A 21,535-nucleotide genomic window follows, 5' to 3' on the forward strand; every position below is an offset into this window, starting at 1 on the left:
CAGACACAAAAATTAAAAAATTTAAAAAAAAATAATAAAAACACACATCATTGTAAAATCAATACATTCATCGTTCTACTCAGAATCTAAAATTTTTTCAAGTATTTCGAACATCAATCTATTAGTTCGCCTTCAAGATGTATGGTACGAAAAAAAGTTGTTTTCAAAAACAACAAAAACTCATGACGAAAAAGTTATCCAAAATCCAAGCTATAGTATAGGTTTAAACTAAAAAGAAATATATTTGGAGCAAAGTATCCCACTCTACGGTATGTCTAATTAAAATTTTTTTTTTTTTGGTTTATAAGCTTATTCAATTTGTTACAAAAAAGAGAATAATAAGAACAATTGATGGTAAATATTGGTTAAAAAAAAAAGAAAAAAAAAGGCAGATTAAACATACTGTAGAAGCCTCCCAGAAGAGGTGCAACGACTATCTAATTTAAATACCTATTCAAATATCAATATAGAATATGTTTAAGCCTATAAATAATTATTATAATTATAATTAGTTTATAATTACTAATTAGTATTATACTGAGTATAATACAATCAGTTTATTTTAAAAATAAAACTTTGATATGGTTAATATTACTTTCAACTTCTTAGGCTTGCCTAAAGCGATGGCAACTAAAAAAAGGAGCATTACCATTTCTTCATCCTTTAGAAAAAATGGAAAGTGATAAAGTAGAGGTTTGTTAATTTGTAATGCAATAACTAATAGTATAGTACCTACGTTGTATTATTCAATTTAGCTAATTTATTTATTTTATTTAGTATAACTTTTAACTATTAAATATTTATAATTAATCATTAATATTATTTACTGTATTTATTGTCTTTTGTTCTAATATGTTTTACATTTTTTTCTGTGGTATTAGCCATATTACCTATTTAATAATTACTAATTACAATCTTTTTATTCCTTTTGAATATTTCGTGATGACAAATAGTTCCTAAGTTAATCACCTAGATGGTGCTAGTAGGCAGTCCATAACATATCGTGGTTTCGTAGCTGTTTTCTGCCTGTGCAAAGCATAGACCACGGACTAAGATAGTATAAATATTTATTAATATGTCTATGGTGCAAAGCATAGGCCGTTGGGTAACCAGTATAATATTATCTTTAATCGTGCCTATACACAAGATATTGTTCTATGGTACAAGAGGCAAAATATGCGGGGGGTCGCAATCACAATTGAGAGTTTACAGCACCATCTGTATAAAACACGGACTGAAATACAAAAGTGACGCTAAATAAAAAATATTATGCTCACTACTCAGTACTGTCCACGATTATAAAGATTCTACTGTCACTACCCACCACGGCTGTAGAATATAGATGCTATGGTTGCCGGGCGGCCCATCCATATATCCGAAGCGGCGAGTTTATAGTTCTTCCGTTTTTCTAATAACCGTTAGCGCTCCCAGTGAATAATATCAGTAACTACATGAGAAACATTGGCTTTAAAATATCGCGGTATGTCAAAAATACAATAATTTATTGTTTTCCCTAAATAGTGTGAATATTACCATAAAACTTACTATCGTTGTTCATGGCTATTATTTATACTTTATTTAATTACATTTTTCTCTATTTTGATATTTGATGTGCATTGTTCATTATATAACCCGTGTTCACTTTAAAGTATAAGTTATAACATACCTATTATAAATTATAATTATCAATGTTATTTATGTATTATGTTGAGAGCTAATCCATTATTATATTATTTGAGATTTTGAGTTGATATAAAACATAATCATAATATTTTTAAATGTCTCATTGTTGTGTACGAGAACCGCATACAATTTCCAAAAACACATTTGGTATTCCAAAAAATGACCAAGAAAAAAAAAAATGGGAAGTAGCACTGGGAATCATTTTTAAAAAATGGGTTCGTATTTGCTCTAGTCATCACAAGAATCAGAATTTTATCAGATATAATTAGTACATAGTGTGCAGGGGAAGGTCACAGTAATTATACTGTAAGTGTTTATTACATAGATTAAAATCTGTCTAAATTGTAAATTAACGAATTGTGAATATTATTTATTAATAAAATATGTCTTAAACGACTACGATTAAAATTTGGAGCAGTACTAGTCATGAGCTTTAGAACAACTACACTTAATCATACCCAATCTGTAGAGGTTTGTAGTTTTATTATATACAATTTAAGGCTTCAAACTTAAAGTTACCACTCAAAATCCTAATCACATAAATATATTATTGTATAATTCTGTAGAATTTTTAATCTTGTAATACCAGCCAACATTCACCGTCTACAGTTTTTGAATGCGTTGTGTATTTCTTAGCTGGGTAAATTGTAAATTTACATATATTTTATTTTATTTTAATTATTGTCTTATAATTATATGTTATTAGGTATATAAATAAAAATATAATTAAAGACATTAAATGTGAGATGTGCTTAAATCAGGGAGTCAAAACGGGTTAAAATATTTCGGGTTTCGTGTTTCGTGTTCAAAACCTAGTACAATTTTTTGCGGGTTTCGGGTTTCGTTTTAAAAACCGGGTACAATTTTTTGCGAGTTTTGGGTTTAAAACCTGGGTACATGTGAAAAATTAAAAAAGACAACTCAAATAAAATTATCTTTAATTCTTTTATTAAAAGTCCACAACTTCAAAATACCTATATAAAGTTATAAAATGTTAACTTTTAACAATAAAGTTTATAATACCCAATGAACATGATAACATTAATGCAACCATTATATATTTATGGCTGCTAATTTTAATTGAGTGTTACATTTGATAATCAAAATACTCTCTAAAAGTGCAGAAGAGAGATTTCCTCGCAGGTCATTTAATATAAACTTTAAGGTGGAGAAAGCAAGGAGTCAAAACGGGTTAAAATATTTCGGGTTTCGGGTTTCGTGTTCAAAACCTAGTACAATTTTTTGCGGGTTTCGGGTTTCGTGTTAAAAACCGGGTACAAATTTTTGCGGGTTTCGGGTTACACTTTTGTGGGTTTTGAATTTTGAGTAGGCGTGACTAGACTTCATCCGCAGTGGCAGCCTAGCTAATAACCGGCGCTACCTTATTATTGAACCGAAAAAAAAGTCTATACGCCAAAGGCCGTATTTTTTAAGGCCTCCCCTCACTAATGAAATATTTATGATTTAAAAAAAAATCGGAATTATCTATTTACAATAATTATTAATGTATAAAACATAAGTACAATAATTGCAGTAATTTAAGTTTAGAAATATCATCCTCATACAGCCCTGGATTACAAATCAAAAATAATACAACAATAATATCCAATAATAGACGCGTACCGTCGTCGTCTGTCTTAATTCTTTTTAAATTATAATATACAAATGTACAAACCGGGTACAATTTTTTGCGGGTTTCGGGTTTCGTGTTAAGACCCGAGTAAAATTTTTTGCGGGTAACCCGGGTTTTACAACCCGGGTTCAAACCCGTTTTGACTCCCTGGCTTAAATAGCTTAAAAGTTTTAAGCTATTTAAGCATATTCAGGTTTTAAGTTAAAACCTGAGTAGGTATGGTCAAGTTGTTGTCCCAGAAGCAGATCTTGTAAATTTGAAGACAAGAGGATTTTTGACACATCCAAATAAAAATGTATTCATGATAAAAAAATTAATTGAAATGTGCTTTGAAAAACATGTGGAGTCACCAAATGTATTTGAAATTCTGAATTCTTAGTAAAAACATAAAACTCACATTTCCATGTACTGAACACAAGAGTGATGTGCTTACTAATATACTCGTATTTAATATGTATATAGTCATGAGAATGAGACAGTTCTCATATTCAACAAACCAACAAAATAAAAAACAGAATACATTTTTAAAAAAAATCTCTAAAGTAAAGACCACACAAAGTTATGATCGTAAAATATGTTTTAATCATTTTATTTAAAATACTATTGTACCCTGCCAGTTAATTTCAAAACTATTATAATTATAATCAATACAAAAATTATTTAAGTCATATCTTTTATTTATTTTTTTACAGTCTAAGATTTGCTAGACTTGCTTTGATTTGAATTTTCAACTGTTCAAGGTAAGTACCTATAATAATATATTAATATGGCTATATAAAATAATATTTTGAACTACAAAACTAGATAGCGCTAGATGGTATTAGAAACACACAACAACTTTTCATGGACGTCTTATCATGAATCGTCCCGCAACCATGGTATCTAAGCCGTGCTACAACCACTGAATATTCTGTGCTACAACCACAGATATAGATAATAAAGATATAGTTTATTATCTATATCTGTGGCTACAACTCACTTAGACATGTCCAAATTGTCTAGGGTCTTGTGTCTATTGGTGTTTGGAGCCTGTCAAATGTGAAGTGAAGTACTCGGGAGTTATATTGGCCAGTTGTCACTTGTCACTTATGACACAGAACATAATAATATTATAAATTAAAATATGTATTATTGTATTTTTGAGTTGGTTGAGTGTTAATAGACTTGTTTTTAATATTATCTAATATTTGATTATAATATTTAATAGTTTTTAACTATTAAAGTAATACCTGACAGTTTTTACTTGATAATTATTATTGTTCTGGTAATATTTTTATTAATAATTTTCATACAATGGACCAAGATAATCAGAGTGTTATTTATATCGAAAACTGGAATGATCTATGTCGATTGTGTCTCCGTAATGAACAAAAATTGCAAAATTTATTTTTCGAAGAAACCCTTTTGGAAAATGTTCAAGAAGTTACTAATCTTCATGTAAGTTATTATAGCAATGTAATTTAATGTATTTTTTAATTTTATTAATAATATTTTTATATCCAGTTTAATGTCGAGGATTCTTTACCTAATTCTATATGCAAAATATGTATTGACCAAGTTAATTCATTTGTTGAATTTCGAGTACGATGTAAAGCTACGGACGAATGGCTACGAAATGAAGGTGCCATTTCGGATAATGATCATAAGGTATACCTTTTATTTAGATCTCAAATAGTATTAAACTCAAATAGTAATTATGAAATATTGATAAATTAGATTTAATTATGATTAAGAATTGCATACCGTCGTTCCAGTTTCTCAAATAAATTTGTTTCGACTGTAACTATTATTTAATGAATGTTGGTATGCGTGTATGTTCCAGGATAATATCGAAATTGTAGAAGTAGTGGACATCTGGAACGACGGTACTTCATTGGAACAGAATGAAAGCATAATTTCCCAATTATGTATAGAAAATAATGATGATAAATATTGTTTGTGTGAAGATTGTGGAGAATGCTTTGAAACAACTAAACAACTCACTTTACATACTAAAACACATTCTTCTGACCATATTAAATGCACCATGTGTAATGTAGTTATAGATAATTATAGTAAATTTGATAATTCATTATTAAAAGATAAAATTAACCTATGCCAAAAGTGTAAAAATTTGAATAATATTGACAATTTAGAAGTAAAAAATTCTTATAGAGAAATTGAGGGTGGTTTCTTATGTGAAAAATGTCAAAAAGTTTTCAAAACACTGGCTGGTATGTTATCGCATTTAAGAAATTATGAAAAAAAATTAGAAATTGGTTCTTTGTCCTATCAGTGTCATTTTTGTGAGGAAGTATTTGCAACTATTCAACAAGTTTGGATACATATGAAGACTCATGCACCTGGTGAGAAAATAAAATGTCGTCATTGTGAAAAATGTTTCAAATCATACTTAACACTTGTTCGTCATGAAAACAAACATGAAGGTACATTTAATTATGTATGTTCATATTGTGGAAGAGCTTTTGTTACACCTTATGGTCGTGATAGACATGAAATGACTCATAATGCGGCTAAAGATGTTCAATGTGAAAAATGCACAATGACATTTTATACTAGAGCTGAATATAACAGACATATGAGATATCATGACAATGTCAGGAACTTTTTGTGTTCGTTTTGTGGTAAACGATTTTTTGAAAGTGCTCATAAAACAATTCATGAACGTGCTCATACTGGAGAAAGACCATTTGCCTGTAATTTTTGTGGAAAGAAATTCATGTCTAAACAAAAAGCACGTCGACATCAAGCCATTCACTCAAGACATAAAAATAAAAAATAAATGAATACTATAATTTATTAATTACTTTAATTCTCTATAATATAAGTTTGTTCCTATAATATAATTTTTATGTTACCAAATATTACTTTTCATCTCTGTTTTGTATTACAGTTCCGCTTTGTGTGATCACTATGGTTCAGGCCATTTTGATTCTATTAACCGTTTCATTTCATTAAACAATTTTTTTTAAATGTTACCATATTTATACATTTACTTAAATTATATTAAAATAGAAAAAAAAATAAAACAAATACATTTAAAATAAAGTGAAAAAACTATCCATGTTCGCTTGTACTTAAGAAGCTTTTTTTAATTTCATTTTCATATTGGATTGAAATTAAAATATGGATTCATGGTGTATAACTAATTTTTAAATTATGCAAAATTCAATATAATTTAATAATAATGTAAAGCTGAATTAATGCTAAATGTATTACTGTCTCTTCTGAAATAGAATTAGTGGTCTGTAAATTTACATTTCTAACTTGAAACAATGTACCTATCAAAGATTCTTCTACATCAACATTTAATTTCTGTCACACTGATAAGTTCTAAAATGAAATGCATCCTTTAAATTAATCAGTTTGAAATATCATAATGTGTAGAATGTGTAGAACATATTTAGATATTGGATGGATCATCCCTCCCCCTGATATTTTTTTTGGATTTTGAGCAGATCAATAATTGTATTGTTTTTACAATATCTATTTTTTTTTTTGTCTTAAGTCACTTTTTAGAGCAGTAAAAACACTTTGATTTTCTACTTAATTATATTTTCTGGTACTAAAGTGAATCTAGTTGGTATTTTTGGGAAAAGTTGACCAAAAGTGAAAAATTCTCATTAGCTTTCAAAAGTTACAAAACAAAAATTAAATACGGAAAAACAGAAAAGACTTGCAGTTAAATGAATGCAGTTAAATGAAAATTTTACTAAATGTTAATACATATTTCCATTTTTTAAATATTTGTAACACTTTTTAAGCTATTTATAGACAAAAGAAAATTCCTATTTTTATTAGTTTTTTTTAAAATTATTGTCCATAAATATATTTTCGCTTGATCAAAAATGATTCAATTATCTGGTACATAGTGATTCTAATAAAAGTTAAATTTAACTTAAGTAACATACAATTTAGTTTAGGGTTTTCTTTTTTTGATTCTAATAAACAGATTGGATCTATAAACCAAAGATCACATTAAGTGGAACTCGATGTATTAGTATTTTATTGTGATTCTGGATTTATATACCATTATAATTTTGGTTATAATTACTTAGTATTTGATAATATTACTTTTCATCACTATTTTATATTTGTATTTGAATGGAATTCTAAATATGCATATATATATATAGTGTTAAAATAACTTAATATTAATACTTAATAATAAAATCTGATATAGTTTATCTGTATAAGCTACTTTAAGAAATATCATTTTTATATTATCAAAATAATGTTTTTAATTACATAAATATAACTATATGTCTAAATATTAATTAAATAAATTGTATATACTTTTTAGGATTCAATTATAATTGATTCTGAAGGAATAAATAATAAACATTCATTATTGGATCCAAATCAATATGAAGAACAATTAATTGATGATCCAGAACCTGTTCATGATAAGCAATTAGTTGAAAATGAAATTGAGTTATCACATTGTATTGTTCAAACAGAAGAGGTAATGCAAATGTCCATTAAAGACGAAGATACATTAGAAACCAACTCTAGTGAACATCAATGTGGAATTTGTGGTAAAGAATTGTTGTCTGCATATACGCTAGCAAACCACATGCGTTCCCATACAGGAGAGCGTCCTTATGGGTGCAGTGTATGTGAAAAATTCTTCAAGACTAAATCTAATTTGAATGAACACTACCGGTTAGTTGTACTATTATTTTATATTATTTACAGTCACAAACTTGCTAATGGGGTGGTTGGGGTAAGCTGTTAACCGCTCTGAGAATTTTTTTTTAGATGTTCTTACACTATTATGGTATGCAATAGATATCAGGTGTAAATACTTAAAATAGGTACTAATAGTGTTAGATATGATAATGTGTATACTAAATTAATTGTTATAAACTTGTAAGTTATTACTTATAACATTAGATCCAAAAATAATATACCAGTTATAAATAATATACCTATATATATTTATACGTAATTGTATACAATAATATTATTCTTTTCTTGTTATGGAAATGTGACTTGTGAGTAGTGACTAACGACTACAAGTTATGTGGTTGAATAATAGAGAATTAAAGATGTAAAACATAGCAAAATCTGTTTTCTGTGGATAAGATCCACTCAGTCTGTAGTCCAAGCTTATCAACCAAATTTTCACACTATAAAGAGGAGAACATTTACTGTGTAGCGTTGTTTTTATTTTTTCAATATCACAAGTACGAAAAAATTACTTATTATTAAGAATTCATTGATTTTGAGTTTTTAAAACTTGAATAACATCTTTTTTTTAGTTCTGACTAAGGGACAACCTCCCACTTATCAACATTTTTTCGAAGTTGGTAAATTAAAAAATTGAACATTAATTTGAATTTCGGCCAACTAAAATACTACCTACCATAATATACTGAACCAATTAAGACATTTATTCCACCCCCTCCCCACCAAAAATAAATTCTGAGTACGGTCATGACCCGGAGCGTCTTCTATGGGAGATGGCCCAGGGGGCAGGCCTACTTATAAATAATTTTACTGTAACTCAACTGTTTCATTAAGAGGACGCTACCCTGCATGTGTTAATTGTCTCCATTTTACAAATGTACGACATGGCAAATTTTCGTTAATTATCTTCAATATTCTGCTGTTAGTTTTAATATTAGAGTGAATTGACCTATTATCAAACGTTTAGTTAAGAACACTATCTAACTAACTATCTATGCTTAAGCGCCGGCGATTTTTCCGATATTTTCATTTTCAACCAAGACATGATTAAGTGAAATATCACAAATTAAAAATGCTCATATCTCGCTTGAAAATGAAAATATCGAATAAAACCCGACACTTGAGCACAGATAATGTTCCTACCTTTAAAGTTTGAAAATAGGTCAATTCACTCAGATATCAAAACTAACAGCAAACTATTGAAACTAGTGAACGAACATGTGCCATGTTGTTCGTGTGTTAAACGCAGTGTTTCTTTCAGACAATTTTCTCCGGGGGGGGCATTTTAAAAATTGGAGGGGCAATTATTTTACATTAAGAAAAAAAATATTTGTAAACAACTTAAAATTCGTATTAGAAATTGTAAATCAGCTATAAAAAAACAATGTCATCAAATAGTTGGATGGCTGTCAGGAATACATAAAAACTATTTTACTCTACTTAGTCTACTTTGCTTTATAAACTCAAAAATATTTTTAAAAAAAATTTAAGTACAAAAAAATAAATAAATAAATAATAGCCAGAAACAAAATCTTTTAGTTCTATATTATGTTTTACAATTTAAAGGAACCGAATTCGGTGATTTTTTTTAGCTGCGTACAAATCTACCGTTTTGTTCAAGAAATGTTGGAACGTCAGACCCTTCAATACTGATAAGCATGTAATGCATTAAGGTTCCTGGGAGCATTTTTGTTTTTGTCTTTGTAAGAACTCTGTTCATTGAACTAAAAGATCTTTCAACCGAAGCTGTGGTAACGGGAATGACAAGAAGTATTTCACAAAGATGTTGTAGCTCGGTATAACCCACATCAGCTTCCATGATTTTAATTAATGGACTTTCATGTGCCTTGTATATTCCACTATCAAGCATAGATTTGATGAAAAAATTAAATGACTTCATGTCCGCCAGTACAGCTTCTGCATTAAGCATTGGAAAATAACCACAAACCGTTACCCAACAATATTATTAGGTATCTATTTAATTACTGATTTCCATCGGTAAAAACAATTTTATAAATAGAATACTGTGTTAACTCTTATAGTCTTATCTAATGTATCTCTTATCTACGGTAGGTGATTTTCGGCGATATAAAAATTACGTTTGTCTAATAACTATTTGATTTTCTTTACTATTCTTCAAAGTTTCTCCGGGGGGGGGGCAATGCCTGAAGTGCCTGAAAGAAACACTGGTTAGACGGAGACAACAAGTGCATGGGTCCTCTTATAATTTTAATTTAATAGTTACATTTTAATACATTTATATAATATTGATTGCTCGTCTTAATATGTGGTTAAAATTGTCCATCCATAACATCTTATAACCCGCCCAGTTCATCTTATCACTCGTTAAAAAAATATAGTTTTTGGACCATTAGTTTTTTTTTAGAGTCGTAACACAGTTGACAATTAATGCCGAAATGACATTGGATCGGTTATTTAAGAGGACTTCGTTCTTGCAGGGTAGTCTTCGTCTGACTAACGCACAACATAGTAAACTTTACGTTTTACGTTGATATAATAATTCACTTTAAAATGTTTTTTTTAATTTTAGAGTATTTGACTGTTAATGTTATTTAGGGCCATACGTAAGCGTTTTTGGATATTTCAGTTTTAAAACAAGTTAGGTATATACGCATTTTAATACTCATAACTTGCAAAAAATATTTAAAGAAATAAACATGATATAATAATATGTACCTAATATTATGTACCTTTTATATTTTGTAATACCTAAACACAAATTTAAAACTAAATATAGTATGCAAATACTGAGCTTATACCTTTAGCTTTCATCCCCCCTTCCCCCCACTACAAATGGTTCTACCAGTCGATACCAGAGCGAACTCAGAATAATGTTTGTACCTATTTGTTATTCGAATATGTACGAATAGGCACCTATAGTCTATAGTTAGGTATGGGTAGTATCCATCACGTTAAATATCCATTAGTTAAAAACAATTTTTATTTTTCGCATATTGTACCTATTATTATTATTTATTTCACGTAGAGTCCACAATCCGGAACTGCGTTGGATGAAAACGTCGAGCAGGGACATCCCGTCCATAACCCGAGTGACTGTCACATCTGAAGACATACTGACGTGCGGTCAGTGTTCCAATGTGTTCGTGTCGCTGGACGAGTTGTCCGCACACGAACGCGTCCACGACGAGCAACGGGAACAGCTGGAACAGCAGCCGCAGACGGCCGCGATGACGATTGCACCGTCGTCTGCGTCTGCGATTACGTCGACGTTCACGTGTGAACAGTGCAACAAAAAGTTCGCGTCGAAATCGCAACTGTCCGCGCACATAGGCAACAACTGTTCAGACGGCGTTGACCGGCAGTGCCCGTACTGCGGAAAGCAGTTCCGGTCGATGGCCACGCTGGAGAACCACAAGCGGGTTCACACCAGGGAAAAACCGTTCGCGTGCGAGCTGTGCGGCAAGGCGTTCCGGACCAAGGGCAATCTGCTTGAGCACAAGCGCGTGCACAACAACAGCCTGTGGCTGATGAAGAGCAACGCGAAGATGACGACCGACGCCGGTGCGAGCGCCGGCGATCAGCGGTTCCAGTGCACATACTGTTCGAAACCGTTCCGCACGTACACGGCCATGTTGAACCACGAGCGCGTGCACACCCGCGAAAAGCCGTTCGAGTGTTCCGAGTGCGGTAAATGTTTCCGCACCAAGTCCAACCTGACGGAGCACATGAAGGGTTGCCACGACATGAACTCGGCCGCTTGTGGCTCGGACGAAGTGCAAGTGTTCACGTTCAAGACCCATTCGATGATGACCCCCAAAGCCGAGCCGGAGTCGATGCCGGAGCCTGTCGAGGTACAGGGTCGTCGCTGTTGCGCGTTCATCGAGACGCAGTCATTTTGACTATGATTTTTATCATTCATAAGATTAATTATTATGCATTTATTATATATACAATTTTTTTAGGATCAGAACATAATTTTTTTACCAGCATTTATATACGTAACCACAATAATGTTATTTTGGTATATATTTAATAATATAATAAATTACACATAAAACAATACAATATAATTTACATTTTATTCTTTGCAAGTACACATTTACATGATATAATTTATTATTATATGTGTATACAATAATATATATAATATTAATTCGACGTTTATTGTTTAATCAAATTTGCGGCGATTATAATAACTATATAATAATATAATAATATTATGTATTTAAATGTTCGTTTAGCTATGATAGTTATAATAATAATAATAATAATAATGATAATAATAATAATAATTAATAATAATGATAATAATATTAATATGTTAATAAATGTTAATAATTACAATTACATATTATAAATATTTAAAGGTACCTCCTATTCGTCTAACATTGTTCGTGTCGGTAGGTACGTCTAATGTGTCATATAAATTATAATATTACTCAGCGTATAACTACTGAGTAACAATATATTACAATTATACATAACTAATACAATCATATTTTTATCGGTTCGTCGAGAATTGCACGGCGTCGTCGACAGCAGCTTACACGTCATACACGCCCGAAATATCGGAATTAAACGTATATTGACATAATAATATTATTAACAATTGATATTGCTCGTGTAAGCGTGTGTCTGATTATCGAATTATTGTCGCTGTTGTTATATTTTGACAAGCTGATGTCACTGCAAGCGTGGCCAGTATTGCGAGGACAGGTCGGTCGTGTGCCCCGGCACGGCGATTGGCACCGAAACTCCGGGCGATATGAGACCTGCAGAAACGAAAAATATCAAAATTATTATTAATTATTTATATTATTATTTGAATTTGAACGGGTTATGATAATATGATATGATATGTCACGATATTACAATACACAGTGCCGAAACTACATACATTATGGGGCTGATGTTCAAATCGTAATTTGGGGCCTAAATATACTGCAGAATGTAAATAAATTATTATATTAAGCTATCCAAACAAAAAAACTAAAATATTTAATTGTATAATTCATTGTACCATAAAAATAGTATTATAGAATAATATCGACACATTTGTAAATTATCTAAAGAATTTGTTTTTTCTTCGCTTTTGCGTTTGAAAAGTTGTCAATGACTTTCTCTACATTTATCTCGGGAGTTCTCCATTCTATGTTCAGTATGGAAATGCCACTGAGACGATCTTGACTCATAGGATTGCGGAAAAAAGTTTTGAATCGTTTGAGTTTAATTTGATTACAATAAATTATAAATATTTAATAGTATGAACACATTTGTTTTTTTTATTCTCAATTTAAATTAATATTCTTCAGCCACAGCTTTACAATTAATTTTAACACATCGATTTGGGGCCTATATCGGATTGGGGCCTTGGGGGCCGATTTGCAATGTACACCTTGCACACCCGGTATAGTTGCGACACTTTCAATACACTCAACCGTACAAACACTAGTACAATACAGATAGATAGGTAGGTAGGTACTTAAAAGTATAAACAAATTCTATTCACACGGTTGGGACCTCACTGTCTTGTATTGACGTGATAAGACAGACGATTATATTACCTGCCATGACGTATATTTTTATTCGATAAAAATTTGTATAAATTATTAAATATATTGATCTAGGAAAACCGATGTTCCTTTACCTATTCGTAACATTATGTAACATAAATATTAAATATTTGGTAACAACGTAGGTTGTTGAAGCTGCAGTAGGTAACGAGAAAAAAGAAAAATATTATACTATATTGGTATTGTGCATCATAACAATCATCTGCTTAATAATTTACAGTAAAATAGGGTGGTTTTTATTAGGAAAAAAAGAAAAGTTTGAAGAACACTCTTGTCAAATGGTATGAAAATCTATGTATTGGAAAATATGGTTTTACCTATTGTTAAAATTGTACCTATTGTCGAATAATACTTGAAATAAATGTGTAGAGAACATGCGAAGTTCGTTGAAAAATGGAAATTATAATCGAGTACCTACTCTGATAACTCAAACATTTCGAACAGTCCGACTGTCCGAGAAAAATCAAGTTCGATTTCGATATACATACTATTATACATATTTTATAACTAAATCTAAATAGCCGTATATACTCTAGAATACCTACTTTTTATATTAGCCGAATTTTCGTATAGCCTAACATCATAGTTATAAAACATGGTCTGCAATATTTCAGTTTGAAATTATAAAACGGAATAATAAATTAAATTTAAAGCTTGAAAGTAATTACCCCAGCATAATGTTCGCAAAAAGTTGAAGAAAAAAACGGATTTCGAATTCGTGAAAATTGGAGTTCGACCCATCGCTATAATTATAAAATTGTTACGGACCCCCGCGAAACATTTATCATCAACGATATGGGTATATTATGACGTACAACATTAAATGTTCGTACCTGTGGAGTTTGAGCCGTTCATGTTGTATTGGTGGTGCGCGTGGTGGTGCGGATGGTGTCCGTTGATGGGCGGCGGGTGGTGATGGTAAGCAGCGGCGGCGGCTGCTGCGGCGGCGGCCGCGTGGTGGGTCGGCGGACTGCTGTTGTTGGACGTGGGCGACACGGGCGGCCTCAGGTAGCCGGGTGCGCCGATGGCCAGCGGTGGAGACGTGTCGTACGTGGGTCTGGACATGCAGCCGTACGCGTCCCGCTGGTCGCCGCCGCCGGTCATGGCGTGGTGGCCGCCCATGATCGGCAGCGACAGGCCGTTCTCGTTGTTGCCGCCGGGCATACCGAAATTCATTGACATCGGGCTATATAACAAATGGAAAACGAGTGGGTCAAAATTGAGTAAAATACATAAGTTTAGTCGGGGCACCTATCCCGTAGGTACTGTAAAACCAAAACTTTCGTAAATAGTGCGGTATTTGATGAATATTTTATTGGGAAACTGTTGTATTAATATTATAAACATTTTAATATTTTGTTTTTCAGAGTAAATTAATAATATTATTTTTTGATGCGAGTTAGGATTATTAATATTTGAATAACAGATGTTAGCAAAAGCGGATACAGTTTGATTGATATAAATTGTAAATAAATAGATTATATTACCTATCCTACCTATGATAGTTGGGGGCCTAGTGAACGAAGTGACAGAGCTACTGGTATGTGCTTAAAGATTTATACTTATTGGGCCGGTCATTATTATGCCCTACTCTAGCAAATATTGAAATTACGCCCCTGACCGAAAGATAATAACTATAATAATCTATAACCTCTTTTGAATAGGTACTTAAACTATTGTTTGATGAATATATAACGCCTACAAAACACTATTTGATTTTACTTTTTTTAGAAACCGTAACTTTCTTAACCTCTACCTATTTTTAATAACGGATATGAGGTTGTCTCCGAAATATATTATTTACTTTAAAAGTTGTTTCTCGTATTAGTGATTTTGCCCTAAAACAACTTTAGAGTGAGACAACGAATTATTGACAATTTATTAATTTCCTTATTTTACAACGAGTTATCACTTATCACTCCCTATTTTCCGTATGGGACGTTTTTATGATAAATTTATATTTTATACTCATGCCTGGTTATTATTATAATATTAAATATTTTATAATATATCAATATCAGGTACCTATTATCCATTTTAAACAAATAATTTTTTCTTTAAAATCGATGAAATAGTTAATAGATTAAAGTATTGAACCTCGGTTTTATCTATATTATATACGTATATAGTGTACCAATATTATATTTTTATAGATCTATATTTTGTATCTATGAGTTATAAGTTTATAATCTATACCTATCATCTACTGTATTGTAACTTTAAATAATACTACGATAGGTATTATTGGCATAAGAAATATTATAAAATCAAACAAGTAATTCAACGGTAATGAATTATGATTGAGTTAAGTCACAAATTTCCATTCTATTTTTATAACTATTATAAATTATAGGTAGGTCGTAGGTACGTATTAACCATTATAGTTTAATTTTGAATATGATGTATTATATTATGTGTATTGTGTATAGGTTGTAGGTTTATCGTTTATGTATAATGTATATATACGAATAGCCGTACCTAAAACGTATGAGGAACTAACAATAATGTGTAGATAATAGGTACTAGGTATGTACAATAGTACTACTTTATCGTTAAGTAGGTAACTAACGAGTGCGTAATACATACAGGGAAAACAATTCGATAGAGCATTATAGTTATCATTTTCCGGTTTTCTTTTATTTTTCGAGCAGGCAATGTTTTTCCAATTTATTTTCAATATTCATTAATTATCAGAAAAATATTTTAATTAAATCTTGAAAGAAACTGTGAGATAAAAATAGACTATTCTTATATCAAAAAGATACTAGGAAATTTCGAAGATAATCATACTTTTTATATTCTTTACTCGGTAGTTGCAGACTTGCGTAATTAAATATAGCACATATATAATTAAAATGTATTATGTAAACCTATACAAATTTTAACCATATCTTATAATATTCACAATTTAATCTTTTTAAATCGTTTAATTTTTTCATCACAATGTTTCTTCATAAACAAAAAAAATGTTCATTTTTGTTTAATGTGAAATAACACTTATAAAAACAAATAATAATTGAAAAACTATAACGGGGTAGTTTAAACTTTAAACAACGAGATATATATTAAAAGTTATTTTTTTAGATTACTGAAAGTTCGAGTTGAGACATTATAAAACATTTTAATTTTAAAGTTATTCTGTGTAAGATGCTCACACACCAACAGGATTTTAAAATTCAAAATTGTTAAAGTTAGTTTTAACTTATATTATAATATAATCAATTCCTATTATTTTTTGTACTTGAATTTATCTTTGTAAAATAAAAATAAATATATTTTTATCTAATATATACATTAAACCTCTGGCAAGTGCTAAATGCGTGCACAAAATTAAATAGGAACAAAGAGAAGTTAATATTATAGTCGCGAAATATTCGAAAATTTTTGAACAAATTATTTAGGTACCTATATTATATTATAATATTTATATATACCTGAACGTGTCGTGGTTGCCGATAGTTGTGTACATGTTTGGATTGGTATCGGGGTTGTTTGCAAAACCATTCATCCTGTTCGGAGATGATTGTTGCTGCTGCTGTTGCTGCTGCTGCTGCTGCTGTTGCTGTTGTTGCTGTTGCTGTTGCTGCTGCTGCTGCTGTTGCTGTTGTTGTTGATTTTGCGGGTCCATCGATTGGTTTTGGTTGGAATTTGGACGTCGTTGGGTGCGCAGTTTTTCTTCCCGTCGCCACTTGGCCCGTCGGTTCGAAAACCATACCTGTTCAAATCACAAACCGATAACGTTATATTATATTATATAGTGATATCAGTAAAAAGGCTAACATAATCTCCTCATCGTATTCCTTAATTTTCTTTAAATTTAGACACCACGTGTATCAGGAAGACTTAACTATATAATTAACTAGGTAGGTACTCGTTCGAAATTCAACTTTAATAAATATATCGAAATACTTAAATAAAATATATTATGCATAGGAATATTAATTAAAAAAGGTATGGTGTCATCCAAAAAAAAAAAAACTTTAAAATGACAAAGATAGAAAAAGTAAAAAAATTAATTTTTTTTGGGAAAAATTATGTCAAAAAAATATTTTCAAAAATGTTAATTATATTTTCGAAATAATACCGGGGTAGACACTTAATGGATTACTCTATAAAATTGTTTTTGGTTGCAACGAGTGTTTTCCTTTATTAAAATAGTTCCTAATAACAAATAACAAATAACACTTGTATTATAATATTATATAGGTAGAAACCACCCACATATATTTAGACATTTTATAGTATTCTACAAACGGATGTATATATACATACATAGAAGAGGAGGGACGTTCGCGGAGGGTCTTTTAAACTTTTACGAAAAACTTTCAAGTTGAAATAAAACCGAAATTCCTCGAGTTCGCTAGAAAACTTTTATATCTCTTTACGAATATTGTTGTGCTCTTTTATGCGTTCGTAAACAAAACAAAAGTGACGTTTACCTGTATTCTTGCTTCCGGCAAACCGATTTTCCCAGCGAGTCTTTCTCTAGCGAATACATCTGGATAATGCGTCCGTTCGAATTCTAAATATAAACACGTTAAGTTGTTATTGGGTTTGGATATTATGGAATGAGTTAATAGTTAATGTAGATTATAGTATGGTAGGTAGTATGCCAAATCCAAATATATTATGTAAATGACTAAAAAATGTCGCACGATATATATATTGTAAATATGTATATATATTTACCTTTTTCCAAACTATCAATCTGGTCGTTGGTGAACGATGTACGGTTTCTTTGCAGTTTTCTCTTCAGCCTGAGTCGCGCTTGGTCGTCGTCGTTGGCCGATCCGGTGGTTCCACCAATCAAAGAACCGTCGTGGTTGGAGTTATCCCCGATGGACGTGCACGTTTCATCAGATCCCATTCCTCCGTCTAAGTCTAAAACTAATAAGTTCGGATTTGATATATTATTAGATACTAAAATACATATCTAGCGTGAAGAATTTGATTTGATTTTGCATAAACTATAATTATGATTTATAACCTTTAGAAAAATAAATATTGCTACTGTGGATTTTTACATATTACATACCTATATAGATTGACTATTAAAAAAACTAGCTAACGATTTTAATCACTATTATATTAGTACCTATAGTTATTATAGTACATACTCAAACATTGTAGTTATATATATTGAAGATTAACTGTTGAAAGAGGAGGCAGCTCCGCCTCCACAAGTTAGGTACCTACTTATAGGTACAATTCAATAATTTTACGCACATTTTTCGAAGAATTCCTATTATTTTATTTTTCCCATTCGAACACTGGACCTGTATATTTATATAGGTTTATCGGCAGTGGCATTATATCAAGCTATAGTAGCTAATAAAGGTATAATTGGTTAATGGTTATAGACCAGTGGTTTTCAACCTTTTTCACATTGTGGCACACTTCATCTCTTACAAAATTTTCGCGGCACACCGATACATATAAATATATAATTATAATACGTGAAGCATATGATGAAAATTATAAAACTAGGTATTAATAGATTTATCGCGGCACACTCCAAGGGTGCTCGCGGCACACCGGTTGAAAACCACTGTTATAGACATTAGATGTTTAATATGAATTCGGCTACATAAAATAAGCGAAAACCGCCGTGCCATCGGTTACGTCTTACGCGTTTGACCCTAAATGTCGTTTATATAATATATTGATAGACGCCAACGCTACTTATATAATCGCAATCTCTACATAAAGACTACCTATATTCCATGTAAAATCATACCCACGTATTAAACATATTTTATACGTCCTGTAGTCTGTACTCTTGTCTATACCAGTATACCATGGTTTTAAGTTCTAAACGAATATTATAACCTAATACATAGGTACTAACTATTTCGCTATATTTATGATTCCTGATATCAGAATTATCATTTTCATGTTGACATCGAAAATTTATGAAATGTTTTCACGAAGTAATTGGTTTTTCCATTGAAATTATATTATATAGGTTTATAGGAACCTAGAAGGTCAAAAAGTTAATGACCTAGGGACTAGCTAAAAGTATATAATAATATTAACCTAAACTTGTCAGATACAGGTACCGTGGCTGGGCGCTGGGAGCCTTCCTGTTCTAATCTTAAACGTCATTGTCAAATTTGTCATCAGACTTACTTAATATATCATGTTTGTATAGATTGTAAATATATTGTTTTTATAAAAAGAAAGGTTTATAGGAACACCCATTAAATAATGAAATGAATACGGTAGGTATTACTTATACCTATTATTCATATATTATTATATTCAATGAAAATTAAATGTTTGACAAAGTTATTATTTATTACATTTTTTAAATATTGACCAAATAACAAATGTATTTGAGTATTCAATATGTAGGTGTTGAAGTACTAAAAAGCCAACTTAAATATGTGTTAGTGTTAAGTATAAGAAAGCCATCAACATTGATAAGTACTTAATACCTACTTATAGTTAATTAATCTATTGAATTCCTTTAAGTGATTGCGTTATGCATTTATGCGTAGCACTTTCACCAATATGAATATCTAGAGGCATATATTACAATGCACAATATTTTACCAACATAATTTAATAATGAACTATTTAGTAGGTAGTTAGTTATATAAAATACAAACACTTAAAATGTATTTTTATATAAAAGTGAATCTAAGGTACCGCTATAGTCATTATGTTTAGCTTTATATTGTTATACATTTTAATACAACTGCTGTATAAGAACTTCTTATATAAATTATAAACTATAATATTATATGTAGTATATTTTTATATTTTAAGATTTATAATAGAAATATTGTCTTCAAATTTCAGTTAAACACTTAAACGTTGTTAAAATGATTTTATTAATTGAATATCGATAATTTAGAAAAATATAGGACGACGAACATAATAATTTATACCTATACATTATAATATACATTAAATATAATATTATAGATATTTAAGACCGGGTTAAGGATCAATTGGGCCCCGGGACACCATATACTTAGTGGGCCCCCTTTCAACTTTAACTTCAAAATAATTGTATCATAACGGCTTTATTGTATAATTTTTTATTATACAAAAAATATAGTATATACAGGGTGTATCTTATGTCATTGTAGGCGGGGGTTTTTTTTAACAATTACCTATGGATCGATATTTAATGATATGGAATTTTGTTAAAACAAAAAGACTTGTTTCTTTATTTTTGACAGGCAATTTTTTTATAACATTTTTAAACACGCAGTTGGACCAATAATAAAATTGACTTTATTTTTTTAAATGGTAACCACTATATTTTTTGATGGATTCTGGCAAAGCTTTTTTTCTGAACATTTTGACAGCCAAATGATCAATTTTGGTTCGCTAGGTTATTAACTATATATGGTCCTCTTAACCTCCTAACCTACCTTTTTATATACCTATATAGTTAAATCGGTAATCTAAAATGGTCAAAAAAAAAAAAATTGTTGGCTAACATAGTTCATTATTTATAGTAATTTTTAGTAATATAAAATTGAGAACAATTTTATTTTATAATTATTAATAATAATTTACCTACCTACAATCATTTTTTTTTTAAACTATTGTACGCGTTAAAAAATATATTTTGGTGATAGAGATGGGTCCTCAAAATCAATGGGCCCCGTGACCGTGCCCCCCATTAATCCGGGCTTGTAGATATTGTCCATATTTTGGGATAAAGCCCCCCCCCATATATGCTGCGCTGTATATAATTTCAGTTTATATAAAATTCACATAATATGTGACCGCCTCACATTTATTAATAGTAAATAATACTAATAATCGCTATTATATTTCTACAATCTATTGTATAAAGAGATAGGTGCACAAACGCAAACGAATTTATAATTATATATTATAATATTATGTAGGTATGTCGTCGTTGCAGCTGTAATCTAAATGTGAAGAATTGATTTTCCCATTCACAAACGTCTTGTAATTAGTCCCATTGTAAGAGACGTATACATCATTA

At 30.5% G+C, this 21,535-nt stretch overlaps 2 protein-coding genes across 4 annotated transcripts in view; one reads left to right on the plus strand and one right to left on the minus strand.

The window, feature by feature from the left end:
- Positions 1–4,232: 4,232 nt before the first annotated feature.
- LOC100572715 (gastrula zinc finger protein XlCGF26.1) lies at positions 4,233–11,990 on the plus strand. Of its 2 annotated transcripts, XM_003246813.4 has the most exons (4): positions 4,251–4,753; positions 4,820–4,963; positions 7,620–7,981; positions 11,016–11,990. In XM_003246813.4, exons 1-4 carry the CDS (start codon positions 4,610–4,612, stop codon positions 11,887–11,889), a joined length of 1,524 nt encoding a protein of 507 aa, XP_003246861.1. In that variant the 5' UTR covers positions 4,251–4,609; the 3' UTR covers positions 11,890–11,990. The 2 variants fall into 2 exon arrangements, with proteins under 2 accessions (XP_016662771.1, XP_003246861.1); XM_016807282.2 differs by lacking the exons at positions 7,620–7,981; positions 11,016–11,990 and adding an exon at positions 5,139–6,221 and having other exon boundaries at positions 4,233–4,753.
- A 667-nt stretch (positions 11,991–12,657) lies between these two features.
- Positions 12,658–21,535, minus strand: part of LOC100160750 (paired box protein Pax-6) — a 61,133-nt gene continuing 52,255 nt past the window's right edge. For both annotated transcript variants that reach the window (XM_003246812.4, XM_003246811.4), the window contains 5 exons: positions 18,253–18,450; positions 18,003–18,085; positions 16,998–17,278; positions 14,397–14,749; positions 12,658–12,762 (listed from right to left, as the gene is read on the minus strand). In XM_003246812.4, coding sequence (XP_003246860.1) covers positions 12,674–12,762; positions 14,397–14,749; positions 16,998–17,278; positions 18,003–18,085; positions 18,253–18,450 — 1,004 coding nt within the window. In that variant the 3' untranslated portion in view covers positions 12,658–12,673. The remainder of the gene's footprint in view (positions 12,763–14,396; positions 14,750–16,997; positions 17,279–18,002; positions 18,086–18,252; positions 18,451–21,535) is intronic.

Source organism: Acyrthosiphon pisum, chromosome A1 (genome assembly GCF_005508785.2).
Source record: "Acyrthosiphon pisum isolate AL4f chromosome A1, pea_aphid_22Mar2018_4r6ur, whole genome shotgun sequence".
Taxonomy (NCBI): Eukaryota; Metazoa; Arthropoda; class Insecta; order Hemiptera; family Aphididae; genus Acyrthosiphon; species Acyrthosiphon pisum.

What these genes read in the sequence shown, in the direction of transcription:
- LOC100572715 (XM_003246813.4), top strand. Translation starts at nt 4,610, where the DNA reads ATGGACCAAGATAATCAGAGTGTTATTTATATCGAAAACTGGAATGAT. An exon ending in AAGAAGTTACTAATCTTCAT is followed by an intron (nt 4,754 to 4,819) that starts GTAAGTTATTAT and finishes TTTTATATCCAG; the next exon opens with TTTAATGTCGAGGATTCTTT. An exon ending in TTTCGGATAATGATCATAAG is followed by an intron (nt 4,964 to 7,619) that starts GTATACCTTTTA and finishes TATACTTTTTAG; the next exon opens with GATTCAATTATAATTGATTC.